This window comes from Cheilinus undulatus, linkage group 22 (assembly GCF_018320785.1).
Source record: "Cheilinus undulatus linkage group 22, ASM1832078v1, whole genome shotgun sequence".
In the NCBI taxonomy this organism is placed as follows: domain Eukaryota; kingdom Metazoa; phylum Chordata; class Actinopteri; order Labriformes; family Labridae; genus Cheilinus; species Cheilinus undulatus.
The window spans coordinates 15,537,389-15,563,498 of NC_054886.1; the positions used below are offsets into that span (position 1 = coordinate 15,537,389).

Sequence of the window (26,110 nt, forward strand, 5' to 3'; positions counted from 1 at the left end):
TGACAAAAGTAGAGGAGAATGAAAACTATGCACTATCAGTCGTCAAGAGGGGGGATGAAGAGCATCTGACGAAAATATATCTTACTTTCATGATGATTTTAAGAACAGTTATGGTATCATTAAGTACTCATATTTGTATTGGTGACTACCCAAATATAAGTAGTGGTACTCTCTGGAAAAATGTGTTATTGGTGCATGAGTGTTAACATTCACAACACCTATCCAAAGAAATGTTAAGAGGTAAAAACAAACTGTAATTGCTTCATTTATGACTAAACAATGTCATATGTTTTAAACCTAAAAAGAAAAAGATTTTAAGCTTTTTAAAATGATATGTTGTCTTCTAAAACCATGCCTGGTCATTTCAGATTGTCCTAAATTGGAGAACGCTGTTCCCCACCTGCACGCCTCCTCTGTAGAGGTGAGTCCTGGAGCACAGGTCCAGCTGTCCTGTGATCCTGGCTTCTACCTGCTGGGGGAGCCGGTGCTGCAGTGTCAGAACAAAGGAGAGTGGAGTCATCCTCTGCCCAGCTGTGAACGTAAGACAGAAACACATCTGTTTGTTTTAAGTCACACCTTAATTATATGAGTATTTTAAGAGTCCAAGCCCCTAAAATAAAAGAAAATTCTAAGGATTCTTGTTCACATGAATAATTATTCAAAATATGAAAAACAAAAGGTATATTTGGACATTTTTAGGAAAAGGAAAACTTGATAACCTTCTTCTGTTTGTCTGTTCCAGGAGTGTCCTGCGGGCCTCCTCGTCCTCTGGAGAACGGTTTGTTTCAGGGGACTGACTTCCATGCCGGCAGCTCTATTGTGTATCAGTGTAACGCTGGTTTTTACCTGCTGGGAGACACAAAGGTGCACTGCAGCAACAGTGGCAAGTGGGGAGGAAATTCACCAGCCTGTCTGGGTACATGTTTTTAATGAGTCACAAATAGTGAATAAAGACTCCTTAAGAGCAGAAAATGTCAAAAACCATGTGTGACATGTGTTTTTCTGTGTAATTGTATGCTCAGATGTGGATGAGTGTGCTCTGGGATCTGACTGTGATGAACACGCCAGCTGTCAGAACACAGAAGGCTCCTACACTTGCACCTGTGTCCATCCATACAGTGGAGATGGCAAAAACTGCACAGGTAGCAACAAGCAGAAACTGCTTTTCTCAGACACTTGTGAACCATTCTTTTGAATTTTAATCCACCTGTTTTATGTTTTTGTGTATCCATCAGAGCCCGTAAAGTGTGAGAACCCTGGGTCTCTGGAGTTCGGTCACAGACAAGGCAGTAACTTTCTGATGGGCAGCGAAGTCGTCTTCAGCTGTGACAGTGGCTACGAGCTGATAGGATCAACTCGCCTTCGCTGCACAGAGACAGGACGCTGGGATGACTCAGTGCCCTACTGCAGAGGTGAGGCAGGGTACATGTCTTTTAAAATCACTTTTGGTAGCTCCATTAACAATCACCAGGTGAAATATTACATTATAAAGGAGGGATGCCCCAAACAGTCGGCATCTGATCATTAATTCCATCGAACTAACAAATGTTTTTAAATCCTCAGGTGTCTGTGGCTGAATAAGGCACTTTATTCTATAAAATCCCACCATCAGAGGGAACTGTTTTCTTTTTTTGGAGATAATGAAAGAGAAACAAAGTATCCGGATTGAGAGAAAAATACAGCTGGTGATAATAGGTATTTTTTTCCACTGTCAAAAATGGCCATGAGCCCAAACAACACAATTATTACACTGCAATATGATTGTTTGTGCTGCCAAAGCTAGATGTTGGTCGGTATTTTGAGATATATTAGTCCAAAACTATTACAAACACATTACTGTAGCTCAAGTCCTTGTCCTGCTGTGAATCATACTAGCAAGGTTGTAGTCTGGGGCTGGAAATGTGGTTTTCTACACTGCCCAGCTGTTCTTGGAATATACAGGTCTTTAAAGGTGTAGTGTGTAATATTTAGCCTAGTAGTATTTAGCAGAAGAAACATGGTCAAAATGAAACACAATATAAATTAGTAGGCCTGTCAAGATTAGTGTTTAATCACTTTGATATCAGTAAAGTTGTCTTAATCTGAATCTGAATATGTAACATTGTTTTACTTTAATTATCTTAGAATAAGCTTTTTTTTCATATGTAGGGAGTGGCCTCATCTACAGAGTCCGCCATCTTGGTTGAACTTTATGTGTCAGAAAGTGCGCTTGTGACTAAGACAAAAACTAAATACATTTTCTGCAGCATTTTATTTCATTTTAGTTATTTTTCTTAACATTTCTTTATTTATTTATCTATTTGGCCTCCGTTTACTGAATTGTTTTGACCTTGCTGTTTTCATGACTGTATTGGGGTGTTTTTTTGTAAATTTGTTTTCTTATATTTTTGTATTGATTTTAATAAGCAGATACAAAAACAGATAACCAACTAAAGAAAAGGAAAAAAGAACCCACCACCTCCAAAAAAAGAAATAACAACTCAGCATATCCTACACTGTTTAAAAACCTTATCCAAGATAAAGCCACATACACAGCAAATTTTCCTTTAAAAAAAAGATAAAAGATGAAAATTTTATCAAACATATTCAGCAAAATGGTATTGATCAAACACATTGTTGGTTTAAAAATTTCAGTAAAGGGTCCCAGACTTTCTCAAACTCTTTTTTTTTTTTGTAACCAAACAAAACTTCTCTCTTTTCATACTTGTTGACAGTAGTTAAGGAGCTTGTAGCTCCAAAGATGGCTACAGGTGGATATGGTTTCCAACATTTTCCAAATGCTTTAAAAAAAACAAACAAAAAAAAAAACAATGAAAAATATTTTTCCAATGTGAAGTCAATTTACTGCATGACCAAAATGCAGTTTTTCCTTGCAGTAATAAATTCTAAGAAGTGTTTTAAACTGTATGAGATTATGTCTTACATTTACTGAACAATCATGTATACTCTTCAAACATTTTTCTCTGATCTCATCCATAAGTTCAACACTCTGTTCTTTTTTTTCTTTTCTTTTTTTTGAAATAACAAAGATGTTCCACTGACAGGGGTAGGACTGACATTTGATGGCAGTTAGGAACCTTTTGATACTTCCTTTTTCACACATGTAAGCATTCAGATTAGTTTCAGTATTACTGGCGGTGTGTGTTATTGTCTGACTCATCATTCATTGCGATATAATGTGGGCTCAAACACGTAGCAGGACTCACTGTGGCTTCGTGCTGTTAGGTCACAAAAACGAACTTCCTTATGTGTGGGAAAGAGCTGTGGGGTTTTTAGCTTTAAGACATGCATGTATAAGGAGGGCACGTTCCCATTTTTGATATTTCTGCTTTCATGTAAAACGTTAGCATTTACATTATCCACTTTTATGCTTTTTGATTTTGCAAGCGTACTTTATAGTTAAATAGTATTATAATAGCTCCATTTTGGACATGTTTTAGTGAGCAAAACAATGGTTATCTGAAATAAATATTAAAATTACCAACTCTGTGGAAGACCTAAATGGAATAAAATTCTGAAATTCTGGCCATGCAGCTTCTCTTTATTGCACAATTATCTGGGATAAAGCACAGCATAACTTTTGAACATTTCACAGAAATGAGGTTGAAGTAAACAATGATTAATCATGATTTTTTATGTACATTTTTCTAACAAAAAAAAACGCTGGTATTTGTTTTTTCTTACTGAATTCAGGTTTTAATTTTCAGTTATAAGTCTTTTTAATGAAGGGAAAATGTTGTATTTATTGTACGAAGTGACACTGGACATGTCCCTCAAACAGACCTTTACAGACATTTTCTTGTATTATATAAAGGATTTAAAAAGATCCCATCCCAAATCAATACATTTTTAGCATAAAAGAGAAAAATCTCTGTTAGTAGCCAGATTTGCAGTTTTTGTTTTTGACACACTAAAAGCTTATCAAAGACATTGAATTTATCATTTGGGTCTGAGTAAACTGCAAATTAAACCGCAGAGCTGTGATCCCAGTTTCATCATTATGCAGAATGCAGAAACACCTAAACACTTCTGGAAACACATGCACACATACTCCTGGATAGTGCACAAGAAAGTTCAGATACAGATATGAAAGCATGTAACACATGATTTAGTGTCCACTGCTGCTGCTGCTGTGACAGACTGATGGAACATACAGCTGTCTTTTTGTCCAGTCGCTGAAAGCCTTGACCGTTGCAGCACCTCTGTTGGCTTTGAGCCACATTTTTTCCTGATAGGCAGACGAGAACTGACTAAGTCAGCACCTGCAGACTCTGCTGGTCTATCAGCTCAGCCCACATTATATCACTGATGGTCATCACTGTGATGTTCTTTGCCAGAATCAATACTATGAGGGTTTTCTTCCCATTTGTCACAGACAACAATACTAGACGTTTAATAATTAATCTATAGAGAGCACACTGATGCAGTGGAATAAGGCTATAGTGTTTAGGTTTTCTGCAGCAGCGATGTGGCCACACTAAATCAGATTTTTCATTGTTTGAGATTTCAAATTTCTGCCATGGTAAAAACTAGAACTACCACCTGGAAGTTACATGGTTTCATGACAACTGTGTCTGGAAGGCCCAGTCACAGTTGTCATGAAACCATCCCAGCCATCACCTTAACCTCCACCTGAAAATCTATGCTCATCCTTTAGTCAGAGTACTATTTGTAAAAAGTTAAAAGATTCCTCAAAGAGTTCTTTAGATATTGTGATCACAAGAAATTCCTGGACTGACAGGCCCAAAAACATAATTCTCTTGGTTTTGGCTTCCTGTGGCTGAGGCATGAATAGGAGTACTGTCTGGGGTACTCCCTGTCTGTTATCTGGCCTTCTCAGTGAGCTTTTTAAGTCCCTCTTGAGTCCAAAATGAGTCTGAATGGTGAATTTGAAGTGGTATGAAGAGAGAGAAACATATCCTGACATTAAAGTACCATGTTCTGTCCTGTTAAATTCGGATAACTAATTTTCAGACTTAAAATATTAAGTGGAATTTTAATGCAAGTCATTCAGTTTTTTACAAGGTGAAGAATGAATCATACCTGATGATTATGGAGTGGCCAGGAGCTTTATGGATTTTCCCATTTAGAGGAGCTATAAACGACATAAACATAGATATGCCATTTTGAATACCAGAAATGTTGAGTCAGTGTTTTTTAGCATTAGATATTTCTTCTTCTGCTAGAGTTTTGGCCTTGTATTTTTTATATGTCTCTGGAGTCTACCATCTTCATGGCTGTGCCTTATTTAATCTCTCAGAGTGCTCCATTTATTCACTTATGCCTCTCAGTTGCACATCTTTGGCTTTTATCCATGTATTACTTCCTCTGAGCTTTTATCCTGTCTGTGGAAAATGTAATGGGGCATTAGTCCTGGATGAAGTCTGTGCCAGATTCAGAACATTTGATCAATAACACTTAAAGGCTTCTGTAAACTTTTTTAAAATTATCATTCTCATGATAAAGATGCAGGCATCTTTTGTTTTCATTAAGTATAATCACTTATCTTTCTGATGTTTCACTGCAGCTCTCTCCTGCCCGATACCAGCTGTTCCAGAAAACTCCATCATGACAGGAAACAACTTCACCTATGGAAGCAAGGTGACTTTCAGGTATCATTTGCATCCTCTGTGACACCATGACTACCGTAGGAAAAATGTACAACAGGTGTAAAATGAAACGTTACTCTTTTTTCGCTCTGTTTCATCTAACACAGCTGCATGAAAGGCTTCCTGCCTCAGATCCCCTACGAGTTCCAGTGTCTCTCTAGTCTGAGGTGGAGTGGGATGCCACCCACGTGTCACCCAGTGACCTGCGGGGATCCTCTGACTGTCATGAATGCTGGCTACACCCTCATCACAAACACATATCAGTCCACTGTGACATATACCTGCGCTGAGGGGTACAGGTACAGATACAGGCCTGTCAGCTGAAGGTTTTCTGCTACAGTAGGAAAAAAACAGTTTTTAAAATCAATTTAAAGTGCACAGGATTTTGTTGAGATGATAAACTCACTACAGTGCAAGTGCAACAAGCCATAAAAATCTAAACTATGTTTGCAATAATAATGAGTCCACAATAATGTTATAAACCTTGCTTATGTTTGTAGAGTGTCATCCGTTTTGATTTATTCATCATCACAAGCCCTCTAATTGCTGCAGTGTGAGTGTGTAAACTAAGTTGTGTGTTTGTGCAAAGACCACAGGGCTCCATGGAGGTGGTCTGTGAGGCCACAGGGGAGTGGAGCATGCCCGTCCCTCGCTGTGTGAATGTCCTGTGTAGCGAGCCCCCAGCCCTGAGAGACGCTGTGACCATAGGACAGAACTATGAGCTGGGAAACAAGGTGCACTATGTCTGCAAAGAAGGGTAAAAGTCTCCTCACTTACTGTGGTATTCTGTCCATTTAAACTACTAAGATATGTCTAAATATTGTCAAATGGAGACATTTGGCTTTAAGCCATTGTGAGGAACGTGATGTTTGTGTTGATTCAGTGTTTTGAATTTAAAAATGTTATCTTGCTGTCTTGTAACTGTTAAAATTAAATTAATAATATTTGCCATGGAAATTGTTAGAAAAAAAGCTATTAACGCAGAGTTCTTCAGCTCCCCTTTTCTGAAACCTACCCAGGGCCACCCCTGGCCAAAGTGAGGCCTTAAGCAGACCCTGATATGAGGCCCCCTGACACTTGTCTGTTAGGACAAAAGTATTTGGCCACCTGACCAATACACCAATAGGACTGTGATGACATTGTATTCAAATACATGTTATTCAGCATGGAGTTGGTCCTCTTTTTCCACAAGACTTTGGAATGTTTTTGTAGGAATTTGTGCCCATTCATTTTGTAGAGCATTAATGAGGTCAGGCACTCGCTAGTCTCCACAATAAACAGGCCCCTGCAATCAGGTTCTGTCCCATCTCATTTTAAATCTGCAGTTGTACAGCTTCTTCTTAATAAGAGCAACATAAACCCATCTGTCCATCAAAACTACCAGCCAATTTATAAACTGCCTTTAATTTCAAAGATTTTAGATAAAGTTCTATTTGTTTTAACTGCTCACAATGTTTTGGAGACATTCCAGTCAAAAACATTCAGCTGAGACTGCACTTCTTAGAGTTTTAAATGACATCAGGATGTCCTCAGATGTGGTTGACTGTCTTAGTCATCCTGAGCTCTGCATTTGATACAAAAGACCACAAAATCTTAATTGACAGAGTCAGGTGATTGGAAAACTGGTTCTCCAGCTACCTGCCAAATGCCAGTTTTTCTGTGTCAGCAGGGCCGATGCATATCTATATGCATTAATTTGCCCTGTGATGTGCCAAAATCATCACACCATGTCTTTATAGTCCTTTCTTTGTGCTCTGGGGGACAGTCATGCTGGAATAGAAAAGGGCCTTCTCCAAACTGTTGCCACAAAGTTGGAGGCATAACATTGTCCAGAATGTCTTAGTATGCTGAAGCACTGAGACTTCACTGAGACTTTCCCTTCACATGAGATAAGGGGCTTAATCCAAGCCCTGAAAAACAGCCTCAGGTGTGACCAAATACCTGAAACAATGGTTGAAACTTACATTTTGTTTCACTTACTGCTGGGAAAGTATAACATAAGTCACTCTTTCATTAGTTGTGCATAACATTGTGATTGTGACTATAGATTATCATTTTTGAGAAAAATATTATAAATTTAGGCTAAAGTAATTCAAAAGTTAACATTTACTTTTAGTGATTAGTGTATATATGATTGTGCTGATTATCTCTCTCCTTTCCCAGCTACACTTTGATTGGTCCAGAAACCAGAGAGTGTCTGCCAAATGGCGAATGGAGTGACAGCTCTGCCCAGTGCGTCCCTCGCTCCTGCGGCCCTCCACCCGCCATTGACCACGCTGAGCCCTACGAGAGCCACCAGCTGTTTGGAGACACGGCTAACTACTATTGCACTGATGGATACACAGCTGGAAATAATTCTAAGATGGTGTGCAACGCTCAAGGTGTGTGGGCACCCCCTGATGGCATGGATGCCCCTCGCTGTATTGCAAATTTCTGCCTCCGTCCGCCTGAGCTGTCCCACGCCATTTTAGATTCTGTCAACAAACCCAAATATGCCAGCAATACTGAGGTGAGCTATAAGTGTGAGGAGGGATTCATGCTGAACACCACTGGCACACTCAGATGCTTGATGGGAGGAGAGTGGGAGCCTTCCCCATATGATATTGGTTGTGTACCGGTGAGATGCTCGAAGCCTGAGAGCATTGATCGAGGCTATGTAAGTGGGACCAACTACAGTTTTGGAGCTGTCGTAGCGTACAGCTGTGATAAAGGCTTCCTGATCAGAGGGGAGAAGAGGAGGACCTGCAAGGCCAATGGAGAGTGGGGAGGAGTTCTGCCTTCCTGTGTCCCTGTGTCCTGCTCCCCTCCTCCTGCACTCAAGAATGGATACATTCAGGTAAGATGTAAACAAATGGAATTAACAATAAACACATGCTTTATAGAAATCTTGGAAACAAAAGAAGGGATAAACATATTAACAGAGAAAAGAACTAACTGAGTTCAAGATTAGACAATGGATATTACAGAACTGATTAGAATATGCTGCTACCCGAAACTGTTTATTTCATCCTGTTAAAATATTTATTCACCTATTATCCTTATTGGTTACATTAGTGGCTATAAATATGTCTGATTATTTATCTTATCTTTGTCCCCTGTAGGTCAGAGGACGGTTCACCTTCAATAGCAAAGTGACATATGCCTGCAATGCAGGCTACAGACTCATCGGTCGCCCAGAGCGAGTTTGCCAAGCCAACCGGCAGTGGTCCAACAATGACCCTCCTACCTGCGTCCTTTTAACTTGTGACCCCCCGCCTGACATCGTTCATGGACACTACAAGGGCTCTGACTTCCAGGTTGGGCGAAAAGTGCAGTACTTCTGTGACGAAGGCTACGAGCTGGCCGGGGACCCCACATGGACCTGTTTAAAGTATGGACGGTGGGATAAATCAAGGCGTCCTCGCTGCTCACCGGTGCAGTGTCCTGAGCCACCACTGGAGGAGAACCACCTGGTCCTGAAGGGTGTGGATTCTGAATCAGGAACTGTTGAATTATCCTGTGAGGATGGTTACGTCCTTGAGGGAGCCCAGGTCCTGCGCTGTACCCCATCCCAGGAGTGGAATGACACTTTTCCTGTGTGTAAACAAGTGTTTTGTGGCCCACCACCTGAGGTGTCATTTGGTGGCCCTACATCCTCCTCTGCCCCGTTCCCTTACGGCTCCATGGTTAGCTACACCTGCATGGATGGCTTCACTTTAAGAAAAGAAGGGTCTGTTTCCTGTTTAGCCAGTGGGCAGTGGGGCAGTCCTCATCCAGAGTGTATTCCTGTTGAATGCCCTCAGCCTGTGGAGATTTCTAATGGTATTGTGGATGTCCAGGGTCTAATGTACCTCAGCAAAGCACTGTACAGCTGTAAGACTGGATATAACTTAGAGGGCAACTCTACGATACTTTGTGGAGAGAAAGGACTCTGGATTGGAGGGGTACCCTCTTGCCGCCCAATTGAATGCTTGATCCCTAAACAGATAGCAAACGGGAAAGTAGCTTACACAAAACTCCAGTTTGGTCACAGTGTCACCTACTCTTGCCGTCGTGGATACCGTCTGAAAGGCCCAGAGACTCTCACATGCCTCGCCAGTGGGGAGTGGAACATTGAAGCACCTACATGTGTGCAGATATCCTGCACACCACCCCAACCAATTGAAAATGGGTTTGTAGAGGGCCAGGATCACAGTTTTGGTGTCACCATTTTCTACAGCTGCTTCCCTGGCTTCCAGCTTGTAGGCCAGGACCATCTGACCTGTGAAGAGTTTGGTTGGTCTAGTTCTGTTCCCATTTGCGTGCCCTCGGACTGTGGCCTGCCTCCTCATATTGACTTTGGGGAATATGTTAGGGTGTCACTGCAGGAAGGAGGCTCTGACTCTGCTTCTTCTAAAGACAATGGATCATTAGCCACACCTTTGGACCTGAGCTTCCTTCATTCCACATTAATTGAGTACCGTTGCCACAGAGGTTATGAAATCACCAGCCCAACTAGGTTGGTTTGCCAGGAGGATGGAGGCTGGAATGGCACAGCTCCATCGTGTGTCCCTGCAGAGTGTGAAACCCCACCCAGTCCAGAGCATGGCTGGGTGAACGTGAGCGATGCTTCCCTTGGAAGTACAGTCAAGTACTCATGTGAGGAAGGATATGAGCTGCAGGGCGAGCCCATGAGGCAGTGTGTTTCAGGACGACTCTGGACTAATGAAGCCCCTGTTTGTCGGCCTGTTTCCTGTGGCGATCCTGGTGCTATTGCTAATGGCACTGCTCATGGGGATACTTTTGTGTACCCTGAGGTGCTCCGGTATGAGTGTAGTCCTGGATTTGTCCTTAAAGGTAGTGACGCTATTGCTTGCCAAGCCAACGGGAAGTGGAAAGGACAGAAACCGATTTGTGAGCCAGTATCTTGTGGTCCTCCAAAAATCCCAAAAGGTATTACTTTTAAAGGAGATCAGTACAGCTACAATAATGAGATAGAACTGAGCTGTCCACCTGGTTTCCTCTTAAAGGAGAAATCTGTTAGTGTTTGTCAAGCTGACGGCACCTGGAGCCATGAGACTCTTACTTGTGTACCTGCCCGCTGTGGCAAACCAACACAAATACCCAATGGACGGTTGTTTGGGTCAGACTTTGGTGTCAACAGCAAGGTAAAGTATGAGTGTGATGAGGGATATGCACTTAACGGGGATCCCACCCGTATCTGTCAATCTGATGGACTCTGGGACAAACCTGCACCCCGCTGTGATGTCATAAGTTGTGATCCACCTGAGGATATCAGTCACGGCTTCCTAAATGGCTCCAGCTTCAACTACGATGATGTGGTAGAGTACGTCTGCTTTGATGGGTATGAGGTCGTTGGGGATCCCATCCTGAGGTGCTCCGCTCAAGGTTCCTGGTTAGGAACCGTACCTCAGTGTCGCCCCTGTGTCTGCGCCCTCCCTACACTAAAATTTGGTGTGGTTCTTGGGCGTGAACGTTCCTGCGGGGACCGGGTGAACTTCCAGTGTGACGATGGCTACAGGATGCTGGGTCCCTCTGAGGCGGTGTGCGAGAAGGGAGGGGTATGGAGCCCTGGCGTACCTGTGTGTGGAAGGGGGAGGTGCAGTGCCGCCCCGCCTGCAGTTGCTAATGCTGTCCTGCAGGGCGGCAGTGCGACCTTCCCTGACACAGTAATATACAGGTGTCGGCCGGGCTACCAGCCGAGGGGGTACCCATACCTCTCCTGTGGACGAGACGGCAGATGGGGAGAACCCAGGATCAAGTGTGAGCCTTTGGACTGTGGTAAACCTCCAGCTGTAGAGCACGCTCAGGTGGCTGGAGACACCTTCACCTTCCCAAACCAAATCACCTACAGGTAAACACTGACTATTGCTGTTATCAACCACGTTTCCAGGGTGTTATGAATGTATTGTTTCAATGTAGAATCAGGTGAAATTTGAAAACATTCTGCCTCCCTTACATGCAGGGTCCAAAACTAACACTCGCCACTCGCCAATTATGGGTAGATTTTGTCTCTGGCTGGTAAATTTTTAAGACCATTCGCCACTCTGGCGAGATATTTATTTTACCAGCAAAAAATTCTTTTTTGTTGTTACTGGAGAACGATGCTGGTATCAGCTGGTTTCCTGGCAGAGTAATGTGTATTTCAGGCCAAGACGATCTTTGGTCACGTAAGTGCGTCAGTCATGATGTCATTCACAGCACGCCGAGGCGGACAGCTGCGGTGTTGCCAACTTAGCGGCTTTGTTGCTATATTAGCGAGTTTTCAGACCCCTGTAGTGACTCTTCAAAAAAAAGCGACTAGCGACGAACCTAGCGAGTTTTTCTGGTGTTACTGGAGACTTTTACAGACTTTTTGAGACTTTTACAGAGTTTTGGAGACTCTGACGTGAAAGCACCGTGGGCCCCTCCCCGCCCCAGAGCTCTCACAGGCGGCCTAGTCCTCCTCATTAGTCCATCAGAGCAGGAAATGTTCACCCCTCCAGATCCAGACTGCAGATTAATCGCGCTGTGAAGGTGCCTTCACAGTTTTCTCTATTGTCTCTTTGTTCCATTTAGATTGTTAATGAATCCAAAAAAAAAACATTATTAATCTTATGGATAAAAATGTAAATGTTTCACTGGGATTTGGTGTTGGCTTTTAAGTGGACCATAAGGTTTAAAACTAAACCAAACGTGAAAAAACTAAACTTCTTAGAAAAACAGAATAATAAATAGAATAAATAGAAATAAACCAAAAATCAAAATTAAAGTAACTCTGCCAGAGTATCTCTTGAGTCATTTTTACCGGTCCTAATCCCAGAAAAAGGAGGAGCATTAGAATTGTGACATTATATAAACAAGAATCAAAAGAAGAAAGCTCATTTGTAGTTCTACCCATATTTAAGGTCATTTTACTCACTTTTTGTCTCTCTCATGACTAGGGATGAGTGTTTGGAAGAAACCTGCCAACTCGAGCATCGCTAATGTTAACGATCAATTAACTGATTAATCTTATGTATGTATGAAAACATATATACATGGGCATATGTATAACAGCGTTTCAGCTAGAACTTTTTGTCCTCGGTCAACATGACCGGCAGTTCTCAAGAATTTCGGCCATTTAGAACAACTATAAAACATTTGCTTTAATATTATTTTGCTGCAAAAATGCATAAATCTGATATTCTGTGGTACATTGATACATACAAGTCTGCACTAAACGGGAGAGAGGACACATTTTTATTTCAAGACCTGACCCAAAACCGAGATAGTAGAAACCAAGCCAACAGTAAACCTGAGTAATTATTACCCTGTTACAACAAACTGGTAGACACATATACATGATCAAAACCCTAGAAATGACTGCACACAGACTTTCTCTTATTTTTCTTTGTGTAAGTGGTTTCAAAATGAAAGCTGCGAGCTTTTCCTTACACACGTAGTCACACAACACACACCCACGTTAAGATCTTAAACAACAGTTAGCTTCACATAACCACCCTTAGCCTGTTAGCACATCAGCTGCCAATGCCATCATAACTTAGCAGCTTACAACAGCCAAATACCATCCTCCAACGACAACAACGAAGCATCCAAACACATAAAAAGGTGCTCTGTTAACTGGACACTGCGTTAGTACTCTAGATTTCAAATGAAAAATGAGTCTTACCGTCAGCTGCTAATATCAGTCCTCATGATGATATAGCTAACTATAACCTCCGCTAAAGCTGGAAATCCAACCATTCTGGTTTATTTGGACTAGTCCCGAAAAGACAAAAGCCCCACAGCAGATCCGGTCCAGTCCTCCTCTCATTAACAGCTTATCCAAGAATGTTTCTGCTAATTAGCCAGGACATCCCGAGCCTTAACAACTAGCTATGTACGAGGAGGAGAGATGGAGCCGTCGTTATCAGCTCCAGCGGTCTCTGTCGTTCTGCACGACGTGATTCTGTGTTGACTACAGTCCAACTTTATCTGAGGTCATAGGTAGTTTATCGAAGTCCACTATTTTGCTCAGCATAGGCCTCCCTCTCTCTGCTGCTGCATTGGTGTTTCAGACGCTCAGCTATTCAGTTCCCTTTGTTTCAGTCTCTTCATTACTCGCAGTGATGACATAAAATCCCTCCATACCGCTGATGGTATTAAGCCTTTGGGTAACCAGGAAAACCTCCCTTGTATTAAAATTCTGCTTTACGAGAAAGCTCTGGTCAAACTTTTCCAGCACAGTCCCAGCAGTACTGCACATGCTTAGAGAGAGGGCTTGGGTTTTACATCATTGTGCATACATAATTAGCCATGTGCTTGCCGTCTGAGGAGATAAACAACCCCAGCACTGCAGGACAGTAGATGCAGTAAGATTAGGCAACTTTTAGTTTATATTAACACATTTTTGCAACATATCTTCTAGGTTACACAAAATACAATATGCAAGCATTCAGTATTTGCTTATCTGGTCATTTGCATGTTTTCTGCCAGATATTTTGACCGGTTATATTTTTATCTGCCGGACTTCCGCCCTTTTTACCGGCAAATGTCGGCTAACAGAAACTCAGATATATATAACATTTCCCTATATAACAAAAATTGGTAACTAATGAGTGTGTTTCTTAATGATTCTCTAAACTGAAATAGTCCCACACCACACTTCGCTTCGCTCTCTTCATTTTGTGTTTCGGCAAATTGAGATAATGCATTGCGCTGCTTGAGTACTTCTGTTTGCCCTCTTCCTCTCTCCTTAAGTTAAATCGCCCCCTGATAGGTAAGATGTCTCATTGCTTTTGTTAAAACCCACTCACAATGTCATGACGGTAGATATTGTTGTGCAGTGCAGAGTAAGACATGTTAAGTCTCTTTATTAAATGCCAACATCAGATCGACTAGATTCCCCGTGATCGACCAAATTCTTAATGACTAATTAATCGATCATCGATTAATTGTTCCCATCCCTACTCATGACGTTATTCCTCTCTCCTACAGTGTCCATTACAGTCTAAATTTTGTCGACTAAAACTCTGACTAAAAATGTTTGTCAGCAGTCTGTTTTTCCATGACAAAAACTAGACTAAGACTAACAAAAATAGATCTGAGAAGACGCAAAACTGACAAAAACTAAGTTAAGTTTTCATCAAGATGACTAAAACTAGACTAAAATGTAATGTAAATGTAATGTCATGTTTATATAGGGCTGTTGCAGTCTGGTTGAGCTGAAATCTTATGTCTCAACTGTCCAAAGGAGACTGAAGTCAGTGATTCAGGTAAAATTCCTTACTGAAAGATTCTTTTTGCACTGTAGTAAGAATACTGCAGAATTTATCAACCTAAATATTACACTTAACTTTTGAAACAGTTATTAATATTTTAACATACATTATTGCTAGTATTAGTGCATACAATTAGAATATTGATTGATAATGGCATACAAGACCATAATTACATGTTAAATAATACTGATAGCAAATTACAACACTTAAAAGCAATTTTTATTTGGTTGGCTGGTAAAATATCTGCCTGGCTGGTAAAAAAAATTCACTCACCAGCCAGGCTGGCTGTAAGTGAAAAGGTTAGTTTTGGACCCTGCTCACATGGAATAAGAATGGCCTGCTAAGCACATTTTAGAAAACAGTGGTGCACAAAGAGGAACAGTGATTACGAAGTATGTGTGGTTTTCAGTTGAGAAATCAGGATTTATTGCAATTTATTGCCTACATAAAATGAAAATACCTTTAGGAAGTTTGTACACATTTCCTCTTTAGTTCTTATTGTGCACAATTGAATGTAACCCTCTGGCTTTGGTACAATCCGAAACACAAGATCTCCTCTCCTCCCTCTTTCTTTCCCTTTCTCTTAGAGGTAAAATGAAAAATACTCTTATCATCTAGGAATGTCAAGTAATGTCTCATGTGTTTTTAAACAAATAAAAATGGGCCTTAAATTTTCTTTATTTCTGGCTTGTGTAACCATGGCAAACTCCTTCCAGCCACTTTTTCAAGAAATACAACTGTTTTTCCCCTTCTAAATATTTCTTTATTAGCAGTTATAAATTTGCACTTGCACTGTTATATTTTTTGGCATCCTCCTGTCCCTCCACAAGTCTACATGGGAACCATTAAGCAGTTCCTGCTCTTCCTATGCCAAAAATGACAGCCTTGGGCAGAGAAGCAGCAAAAAATCAGTGCAGAGCAGGCATCACTGACAACAGAATGACACTGAATAAGTCAGAGGCAGAATGAAGGAGGAGCTGGGGTGGAGGAGGGTTGTAAGAGCAGCTTGCAGAGAGAGTTTAGTGATCACTGTATGATTTCTACTGTAAGGAACAAAAATTCCTAAAATCAAGCCAGAGCTTATTGTAAAAAGGAATATGAAGCATTTTTTTTTATTAAACATTTTTTCATGATTCCTCACTTCTGACTGGGAGAGAATTAATCTCATTGATAATGTAGAATGTGCCTGGAAATATTTCTGTGATGGTTTTATCAGTATTAATGATAAACATGCACCTTTTAAGAAACTCAGGGTCAAAGGCCATGATACTCTACCACTGACTTGTCCAAGATACGGAGGAAACATAATTTGGCTTTAACTACAGCCAGGAGTTCTGGTCTTCACTCAGACTGGTGGAATTTTAAACCTTTAAGGAATTCTTGCACTTTAGCAATCATAAAACAAAAGCAAAGAATTTTCTTTCTGAAACATCAAATAATACAAGACTCATTGGAAAGTGATTAAAATCATTTTCTAGTAATAAAAAAAGCTGCCAAGCTGTCCCCTTGTCTTGTTAAAGATTCAATCAACATCAAAGATAAAAACCACTGTGCTTAACTTGTTAAATGAGCATTGTATTGATCCAGGATCCCTGTTTGACAAAGTTAACCATGTTCAAATAAACCCCCCTGTCCATTCTTCATCATATCACTGTAGAAGGAGTTTTGAACAATCATTAAAATTTTATGTGACCGTCAGTCAGGACTTAGGCTAAAACACAATATGACCACTGCTGCCTTTAGAGTAGTCAGTGATTTTACTGAGTCTATGGACAACAAAGAACACTGTTGTGCTCTTTTTATTGATTTATCCAAAGCTTTTGATACTGCTGACCATGTCATTTTAAAAGACAGACTGTGCTGTATTGGTCAGTCAGAGCAATCTGTTCAGTGGTTTGAAAATTACTTATCAAACAGAACTCAGTGTGTTTACTTCTAAATGTCTAGAAGTTAAAAATGGGCTGCCTCAGGGCTCAGTTTTAGGACTGCTGTTATTTATATTTTATATTAATAGCATTAGTCAGAAAGTTCCCAATGCAAATTGTCATTTATATGCAGACGATACTGTCATTTATTGCTTCGCCCCTACACAGCATCAGGCTCTCTGTCGCCTACAAGAAGCCTTTAATACTATGGAACACACTGTGTGCATTAAAATTGATCTTACATCCTGACAAAACCACACTCATGTTTTCAAATTCAAAGAAGAAGCCACTGAACCCTCCCTGTAGCACCACATCTCAGGGTGGTGGGATTGAGTCTGTATCTTCTTTTAAGTACCTTGGGGTTTTGATTGATGGTTGACTTTAAGGCTTCATATTGAGCAACTTGTTAAGAAGTTTAAGTTGTAGCTGGGTTTTTATTTCAGGAATAAGTCTTGTTTTTCCTTTACTGCAAAGAAAGGACTTGTTGCTACCACTTTTATGCCTCTGATTGATTACAGGTACAGCTCAAAAAATTAGAATATCATAAAAAATACAATATTTTTTGTCACTCTTTTCTGAAAGTGAAACCCATATATTATGTAGACTTGTTACACATAGAGTGAAATATTTCAAGCCTTTATTTCTTGAAATGTTGATGATTATGGCTTTCAAATAAGAAAACCCAAAATTCAGTGTCTCAGAAAATTAGAATATTACATAAGATCAATATAAAAAGGATGTTTTAAACGGAAATTTCAGGCTTCTGAAAAGTATGTTCATTTCTGTGCCTTCAATACTCGGTTGGGCCTCCTTTTGCATGAATTACTGCATCAATGCGGTGTGGCATTTAAATTTTGGCAGATACATTCTTACATATTGTCTCACATAATTACAGCTGTACTACTGTTAAATTCACACGACATTTTTTGAGACATTCCATTCTCCAGTTATCCAAATGTTGCCCTTCCAAAGTATTTTTTGTATATATATTTTTTTAAACAATGTAGCATAGTTAACTATATACAGTCGAACATGGGAAGCTCTTCAGTCAATGGTTCACCAGAAATCTATGGCAAGGAAAACAAACAACCACCTATACATATATACACATACACGTATATCTGCATATATTCCTACTCCACATACATATCCACATACGTGCGTATATGAGACAAGATCAAACAGAAACTTACATACACATGGTGACTTTTTGATGTCCATATCTACATTTCATATTGTGTCCAGCATCTAAATCCTTTATTGTGTCAACCTCACTTCAAACATATTGTTGAGTTAATTAAAGTCTAATCTAACTGGTTTGATGTATTCAGTCCACTTGGACCAAATCAGGTAAATTTTTTCTTTTTGGATCCTGAGGAGAAATGACAGTGGCTCCATAATATAAATTTCATGTACTATTTCTATCCACTCTTTGATAGTTGGTGGGTCTGATTTTAGCCACCTCTTCATGACAGCCTTTTTACTTGCTGCCAAAAGAATATGAGCAAGTTTCTTATCATTATTACTCCATCTGTTTACTTGGATATCACCCATGTAAATAGTCTCACATCTGAGAGGAATGTTACTACCAAATACATTGTTGTGTATTTCATGCCAGTAGCGGACAAGAACCTGGCAGCTCCAGAATATGTGGAAGTGGTTGACATTGTCTTCCCCACAGAGCCTCCATTTGCTGCCTTGTCCAAAATGTACTTTTTGCTGTGGAGTAATAAAAAATCGTACTATATGTTTCCAACAGAATTCATGCCACGTGGACAAACAAGTTGAACTCCATTGTATTGCACATATTCTTTGCCAATTCTCATTGGAGATGTTAAAATTCCCCTCTTTCTCCCATTTCTTTCTAATATAAAGTGAGTTATCTGATTTACAGAATACCGTTGTACAATTTAGAGATGATATTGCTGCACATTGTGGATTTAGATGCTGACAAAAATAGTTTTAGGATACCTAATTCTTCTGTTTTTAGAGCTGTGGTCAAGTTCTGACTAAAATAGTGTCGAACTTGTAGGTACCTAAAGAAATCGCTCTTTTCCAAATTATGTCTTTCCTGTAGGGATCCAAAGTTTCAGAACACCCCTTTATGGACAAATGTATAGTAATTAGTAAGACCTTTTGTGGTCCATTTTTTGAATCTATAATCCGATCTATTCGGTAAAAAGTTTGTGTCATAAGCACACGATTTTAACAGTTTTGCAGGAACTTCTACTATAGTATACTATAGTTTAATAGTATCCTGCCATATTTTTAGTGATAAGTTGAACCACTGGTTACCCTTGTTAACATTTTTTTTTTGTAGTTCCTCATCTGTTAAGATTGCTTCTAGTGGGATCTCTTCCACCAATAAATTTTCAATCTCCTTCCACCTCACTGTGTACACTTGGGTACATAAACAAAGTAAGGGCCTTAATTGAGCCGCATAATAAAATATTTGTAAACATGGGAGGCCCATTACATCATTATCCTTCTTTAACTGCAGGGTTTTATACTTGATTGTAGGTTTTTTCCTTGCCACCAGTCTTAAGTTCTTAACTCCTCATTTTAATTCTGTATGATCAGGTTGGCTGGCCTTCTTTGACTATACATAGACAAATGTACTGGCATATCCTTTAAGGCTATTCTAAATTTGCGTCCATAATACTTCTGTAAATTTTATTCATGTGAAGTTCTGGACACTACAGACTTCGCTCTGTGACTTAATCACAAAATGTACTTTTCCTATCTGTGCCCCAAAGTCTGTCTTGAAATGGTTAAAGGAGTTTCATGTATGCTGCTCCGGCAGCCTGGAATCAGTGAATTCTTTTAGGACAGTGGTTCTTGGATTAAATAGAGGTTAATGAAGGTTGCCAGTCATTTATTTTCACTATAATACTCTTCATAAAAAGATAACAACACAATTTGAGTATTTTTGTCAGTGATTTCATACATATTGTTAAAAATACTCTATCAGAGGGGGCATTAGGATTACATCAATCAAATTTTTATTTAGTGCTTGATTTGTGTTATTTCTGGGTCTACAAAGTTAAAGAACTACTGCTTAGTAGACTTGTTTCTCTTGAAGTTCACTATCAAACATAGTTTTTTTTTCCCACCCATATCTGTTTTTTTTATTATTTGTTCCTCTTTGTTTTCATGTCTCGCCCTCCTCCAGGTGTGATGAAGGTTATCATTTGGCCTCGCAGACAGACTCCCTCTCCTGCCAAAGCGATGGCACCTGGTCAAAGCACAGCATACGCTGCCGTCCTGCCCCCTGTCTGTTACCCACTAACATCTCCATCCAACATTTGTTGATCACTGGAAAGGAGCTGACGCCTGTCGGAGGCACTGTCACTCTGTCCTGCTCTCCCGGTCTCTACCTGCAGGGGTCGGCATTAGCTGAGTGTCAGGTTGGAGAGATGTTTACTAATAATTAACCTACGTTTATTTTATTCTTGATCCTTCCTGCTTTATCAGAGGTTGGCAGGACAAGGAAATATCTCCAGTATTTTTATCCCTTGTGTAACATTCAAAGAAGTGCAGATTCAGGGGTTTCTTTTATCTATTTTACTTTTTGGTTTTAAATTATTCACCTCATCCCTTTAACTCAAATAAGCAGCCTTCATTGGCACAAGTAAAAACAACGACTAATGTAGTTCTCTTTTGTCCTATCTTTTTTTTTGTGTGCTTTAGCTCGGTGGTACATGGTCACCAAGCATCACCTCAGCTTCCTGCGAGCTGGTGGTTTGTGAGAAGCCCCCACCTCTTCTTAATGGTGTCATGGAGGGAGAAAGCTTCAATTACGGAGATTTTGTTATGTACTCATGCCTGCCGGGCTTCGACATGAAGGTACTGCTTCTCATCAGTTTGCAGAGTTGAGTAGCTTAATTGATAAGATTAGAAATTTTTGATTAATGAGTCATAAAGACAAGCAAGAACACAGTTACTTTAAAAGACCATACATACAATTTGAGGGATTTATTCCTATTGCAATGTGTTTTATTCAAAAGAAAGTCACTCTGCCTCTCCCTGTTCAGACTCCTCTCCTGCTCTCTACACTGAGCTAATGACTAACAATCAGATTACATGAAGTCACATGATTTCTCCTCAGCAATCAATAGCAGTGTGCAGTAACAGAGCAAACAGAAAGAGCTGAGTCACTCTTTTCCTGATACACTGGCCCACACAATTTAAATACAATGAGAGTCTTTTGTCATACCACAGACGCATACAGAGAGTACATACTGCTGACTTCAATGCATAGAGTGTTTTAAAGGGTCATTGTTCCAGTCTGAAACAAAAATCCATAGCATGGATCCTCTCATCAGGTTTGTTTTTCCTACAGATCAATACAGCTAAACTTTGCTTTGTAAAGGAAATTCTTGTAGCTTAATCTTTTGTTGTTGTTTTTTTTGTCATAGGGAGACTCTATCCAAACCTGCCAGGGGGACAGAACATGGAGTGGCACCCAGCCTATGTGTGTTGGTAGGTTTTTTTAAACATGAGAATCAGATAAGGCTGTGCCCAGGTCAAATATTTACTGTAATCTCGTAAGCAGGGACAGCTGGTATAAGTGGACCGGCAGGGCTAAAGCATCCCTGTCCTTTTTTTTACCAGTTAGGGTAAGAGAACAATTCTTAGGATCACTTAAAACACCTCAGAAACAACACACAAAATGTCTGTATGGGATTTTTTTCATGACTGCTATAGCACTGTGGTATTGTCTTCCGCTCAGTTCATTATTGCAAATGGTGTCATGCCACGCCCCTTGGTTTGTAGATCATTTTGGCAGACTTCATTCAGCTCACAGACCATCACATTTTGACCCATTTTATATCTGTCAAGTTGAATTGTAGAGTTGTTTAGACACTTGTTTAACATCTCTTTACTCATCATTTACCTATAAAAATATTCACCTGCTTGGATGTTTTACCCGTTTACTGATTTTACTAATCAGTCATGGTCAATATAATTTGGCTTCTATGACAAAAAATACAATAAAACCTCTGCAATGTCAAGTGAAAACATATTTCTACAAAGCAATGTCAATTACATGGCAATATGTAATAAGTGATTGCATAAATATTCACCCTCTTTAAAATGACTGATCTAATTCAACAGATGTCCAGCCAATTGGTGCTGGTAGTCTCATAGTTAGTAAAATGGGGTTCACCTGAGTGCAGTGAATGTGTCTCAAGTGATTGTAGTATAAAGACACCTGTGTCTGGAAGGTCTAGTCACTGGTTCATCACTATTCCTGGCGTCCATTACACCATGAAGACAAAAGAACACTCCAAGCAGCTCAGAGAAAAGGTTATTGAAAAGTATAAGTCAGGGGATGGATACAAAAACATTTCCAAGGCACTCATAGTTCAGTTAAATCTGTCATCAAGAAATGGAAGGAATATGGCACATGTGTTAATCTGCCCAGATCAGGCTTTCATCACAAACTGAGTGACCATACAAGAAGGAGACTAGTGAGAGAGAGGCCACCAAGACACCTATGACTACTCTGAAGGTGTTAAGAGTTTCAGCAGCTGAGATGGGAGACTTCCTGCTACATCATGAACTTCTTCAGCCTTTAAAGAATGTCACCTGAGGCCCGTACAACGAAGGTGGATTTTCTCTTACCGAGATAACTTCAGGATTAACCCTGGATTTTCTGTACAACGACACTGGTTCACTTCTTACCGGGATAAATCACCGCGGAAACTTATGCTGAATGGCTAACCTGCTCTGGAGCAGGCTATGTTCTGGATACGAGATCAGCGACTATAAAAGCACTGCCTCCTGACCAGTCAGTTCTCTTGGAAAATGGCCTGCCCATTCTTAGAAGATCCTGGTTGGTGCACAGATCATGAGAAGAGCGCTTAGGAGAGAAAGAATATTTAGGGATAAATACAATCCTTTTGATTTACCCGATGACACTCAACCTGTGGCTCTGGAGCCACATGTGGCTCTCTTGTGATGATTTGTGGCTCTCTTATGTCTTAATTTCAAATATTATTCCCCCCGAAAAACCATCAAAAAAAGAGAAACTTTGTCTTCAGAAATTATCCATTGCAAGTCACATTCATCTGTTTGTTTCCCACAATTATACAGTTTATATACATATACATATATATATTTATATAAACAGACGCATATGTAAAACTCCACACCCATGGCACTTTGTTTAAACATATCTTTTGTCCCCTCAGTGCAGTCCTGTGGGCCTCCTCCTTCAGTGAGTAATGCAGTGGTTCAGACAACAGGAGAGACTTATCTTCACAATGCCACTTATGTTTGTAATGTGGGCCTGCAGCTGGTTGGCCCAAAGTCTCTCACCTGTCTCTCCAATGGCACGTGGAGTCAGCCAGCCCCCACATGTGAAGGTATGCAGCAGGACTTGTAAGAAATGAATGAAATGATGATGTTTAGAAAGCACTTTCTGACTTTCTGTTGCTTTTAATCCTTATAAGTGTGTTTTTCTTTCCTGAACATGTCAGCATCTAAAGGCTGCAACAGCCCGGTACAGATACTGCACGGTAAAGTGCAAGAACACAACCTGAACACTGGACGGGCTGTGGAGTTCCAATGCAATAAAGGTTACAACCTGGTGGGAGATTCTTTAGTGGTTTGCATGGGAGACAACACCTGGAGCTCCACGTTCCCATCTTGCAAACGTAAGAATGCCCTCACACAGAAACATGCAGAAAAACTCTTTAGCGTGTTATTAGCTGTCTCCCTGTAGATTTCTGGCTTCCTGTTACGTTTGACTCTCTACTTGTCAACATGTCATATGTTGCAGTTGTTGAGCAAAGACCACAGTAAAGCTAATTACAACATTTAAAGCTCTGGGCTGTTTCAGTCTGAGGCGTTCACTGGAGTGTTTATACTGGTATCTGAAACTTGAGCTACCAGAAACTCTGACAACAATCATGTAATGGAAACTTACAAAACTCCTGCGATGAAAACTGCCTCTAAATACATTTACACTGGCTTTTTTACCAACCATTCATTTTGACATTGAAGATGTCTTTTTGTAATTTTTAGTCAAATTATATTGACCGCAATTGATTTATAAAATCAATAAAGGGTAAATCATTCAAGCGGATGAATACTTTTATGGGCACTGTAACTCTAGTCTGCAGGTGTTGGACAGGGCCACTGAAAAAAGTGGCTGTTTATGTTTTTAACAGCAATGATTTGCAGTTACTATGTTTGACTATTAAAAGACAAATTTTATCAGAAAACATGACTAAGGCAGGCTACATGTTAGATATTTCAATCCTAAATTTTAGCCCTTATTTTCCCCCAGCAATGTGTGACTCACAACCCATTTTTGGTCCAAATAATACTTAATTGTGCACTGACGATATGATAACTTTACTGCTCACAGTCAAGTCAGAGCCTTCCCAATCCGGGATCTTGAATGTCAAACACTTTGATATTAATGAATCCAAGTTGGTCTGCCTCCAATAGCCAATGAACAGACTGGGTAGCATTACCAACTGGATGCTGCATACAGCTCACGTAACATAAGCACAACTGTACTGTCTGTTCAGGGTTTCACAATGATTTTATTTTTTTTTCCCTGATTCTATAATGCATGCCAGAACAGCCAACTGCAGACACTGATTGCCCCCAACGTTTTTTTTTCCTGAGTCACATTTGATCATGCAAGTGTCTGGGGATTCTCCACTGTTAATTAGGAATAAAAAGTAATCAATTTCATTACCAAAATTACTGTAACTTAGTAGTTTTTTCATGTACTTACACTTTTTTGAGTACATTTTAAAATCAGCACTTTTACTTCTACTTAAGTAAGTTTTAACCTGAGTAAATGTGCTTTTACTTGAGTAGAATACTCTTCTAATTTTTCCACCTTGGTTGACAGGATACATCATTTTCTTTCAGGGAGGCTTACTGTCACACACTCTGAAAATCCTTTGTTACCCTCCAAACGAATACATTCTGTCACTACCTTTGAGACCACAATAGCTGCCATAAATTATTGTTGATTAGGTGGTTACTTTTACAGATTTGGATTTTACTGGATATAATAGTCAAAAATCTCTCCTTTATTTCTGTTCTCCACAGCTAAGTCTTGCCCGGCTCCACCAGGTTGGAGGGAGGAGCGCAGCAGTAACAGGTCCCAGCAGGAGTTTTATGTAGGGCAGACGGTCCGTATCACCTGCCCCAAAGGACAGCAGGTGAAAGGCAGCGGCACGGTCACCTGCAGACCAGACCAGACCTGGAGCCCTATCAGCTCTGTGTGCGAAAGTAAGTGAAAAATATTAGGTCACCTCAGGTGAAAAGCTTCCCAATGCCTAAATAAACAAGAGCTAACAGTTAACTATTACATTATTCTTTGTTCTATTAAAGACCTGTACGATTTTTGTCTCCTTGTGAAAACATTTAAAATATGTCAGATTCACAACAGCAGATTTATTTTTTTAATACACCCATTTGTAATAATACTTCACCATTCAGTAATCAGTAATCCTAAATATTGACTGTTTTATTCATACAGGTAAATATAATGATACCCAAGTACATATCAATTGCATTATATGTTATAAATTTTTATACTCTGTACTCTAACCAGAAAATCATGTAACTATTCACAAAATAATCAAGTCTAAATTGAGCACTTGATATTTTACACATCTGCATTCCTTCCTTGCCTTCTACCAAACCTTTTGTTCTTCCTTTACTCTGGTCTATTGGCTTAGATCAGGCTGTGAGCTGGAGCACCCTTTCTCTGCTGCTGTTTTCAGTCTTTGCTTGTCTCTAAACAAATGAACTGCTTCAAACACTGTGTTGGTGTCCTGTGTCTGGCCTAATTACAGGCACCTCTTCAGCCTCTATGGCAACCTTTGTGTGAAGATCCTCTGATCTGTCTTATCTGCAGTTGTCCTGAATATTCAACACAACACTGCTTATGTTGCTATGGTTTGTTGCTTGTGTTTGCATGATGTTTGTTCTCCTATATGCATGTTTACTGGGATCCTTTTACCCGTTTCGATCTTAAATGGGGGTTCACCCGCAGCATGGACATTACAAAAACACGGCTTGGGTTCATTTGACAGGCACAGAATTTTTTTTTTCTCTGAAAGGCATGCTTTGAAAAGTAGTATTTTTGCAGGGTAGAAAAGCTAGGAAAAATACATAATTTTAATATCCTGCAAATGTATTAGTTGAGGAAATGTCAAATTGATTCTTTTTCCATGTTCAAAGTTGTTGAAAGGTGACACTAACGTTAAGTGTTGTTCAATAGGGACTTCCCTAAATAGTGGTGCAAGATTCACACTAAATGCTGTAAGGGGAAATTCACAAAATCCATGAACACAAGCTTGAGGCTCTTTAGAGAGAA

General features: G+C 40.0%; 1 protein-coding gene across 3 annotated transcripts in view; it reads left to right on the forward strand.

Annotated features, from left to right (window-relative positions):
• Positions 1–26,110, forward strand: part of svep1 (sushi, von Willebrand factor type A, EGF and pentraxin domain containing 1) — a 160,987-nt gene that overhangs the window by 121,327 nt on the left and 13,550 nt on the right. For all 3 annotated transcript variants that reach the window (XM_041779332.1, XM_041779331.1, XM_041779333.1), the window contains 15 exons: positions 369–539; positions 743–916; positions 1,023–1,142; positions 1,236–1,412; positions 5,528–5,612; positions 5,717–5,908; positions 6,199–6,366; positions 7,773–8,445; positions 8,711–11,442; positions 19,928–20,162; positions 20,446–20,601; positions 21,174–21,237; positions 22,953–23,126; positions 23,241–23,417; positions 24,835–25,017. In XM_041779332.1, the coding sequence (XP_041635266.1) occupies positions 369–539; positions 743–916; positions 1,023–1,142; positions 1,236–1,412; positions 5,528–5,612; positions 5,717–5,908; positions 6,199–6,366; positions 7,773–8,445; positions 8,711–11,442; positions 19,928–20,162; positions 20,446–20,601; positions 21,174–21,237; positions 22,953–23,126; positions 23,241–23,417; positions 24,835–25,017 (5,481 nt within the window). The remainder of the gene's footprint in view (positions 1–368; positions 540–742; positions 917–1,022; positions 1,143–1,235; positions 1,413–5,527; positions 5,613–5,716; positions 5,909–6,198; positions 6,367–7,772; positions 8,446–8,710; positions 11,443–19,927; positions 20,163–20,445; positions 20,602–21,173; positions 21,238–22,952; positions 23,127–23,240; positions 23,418–24,834; positions 25,018–26,110) is intronic.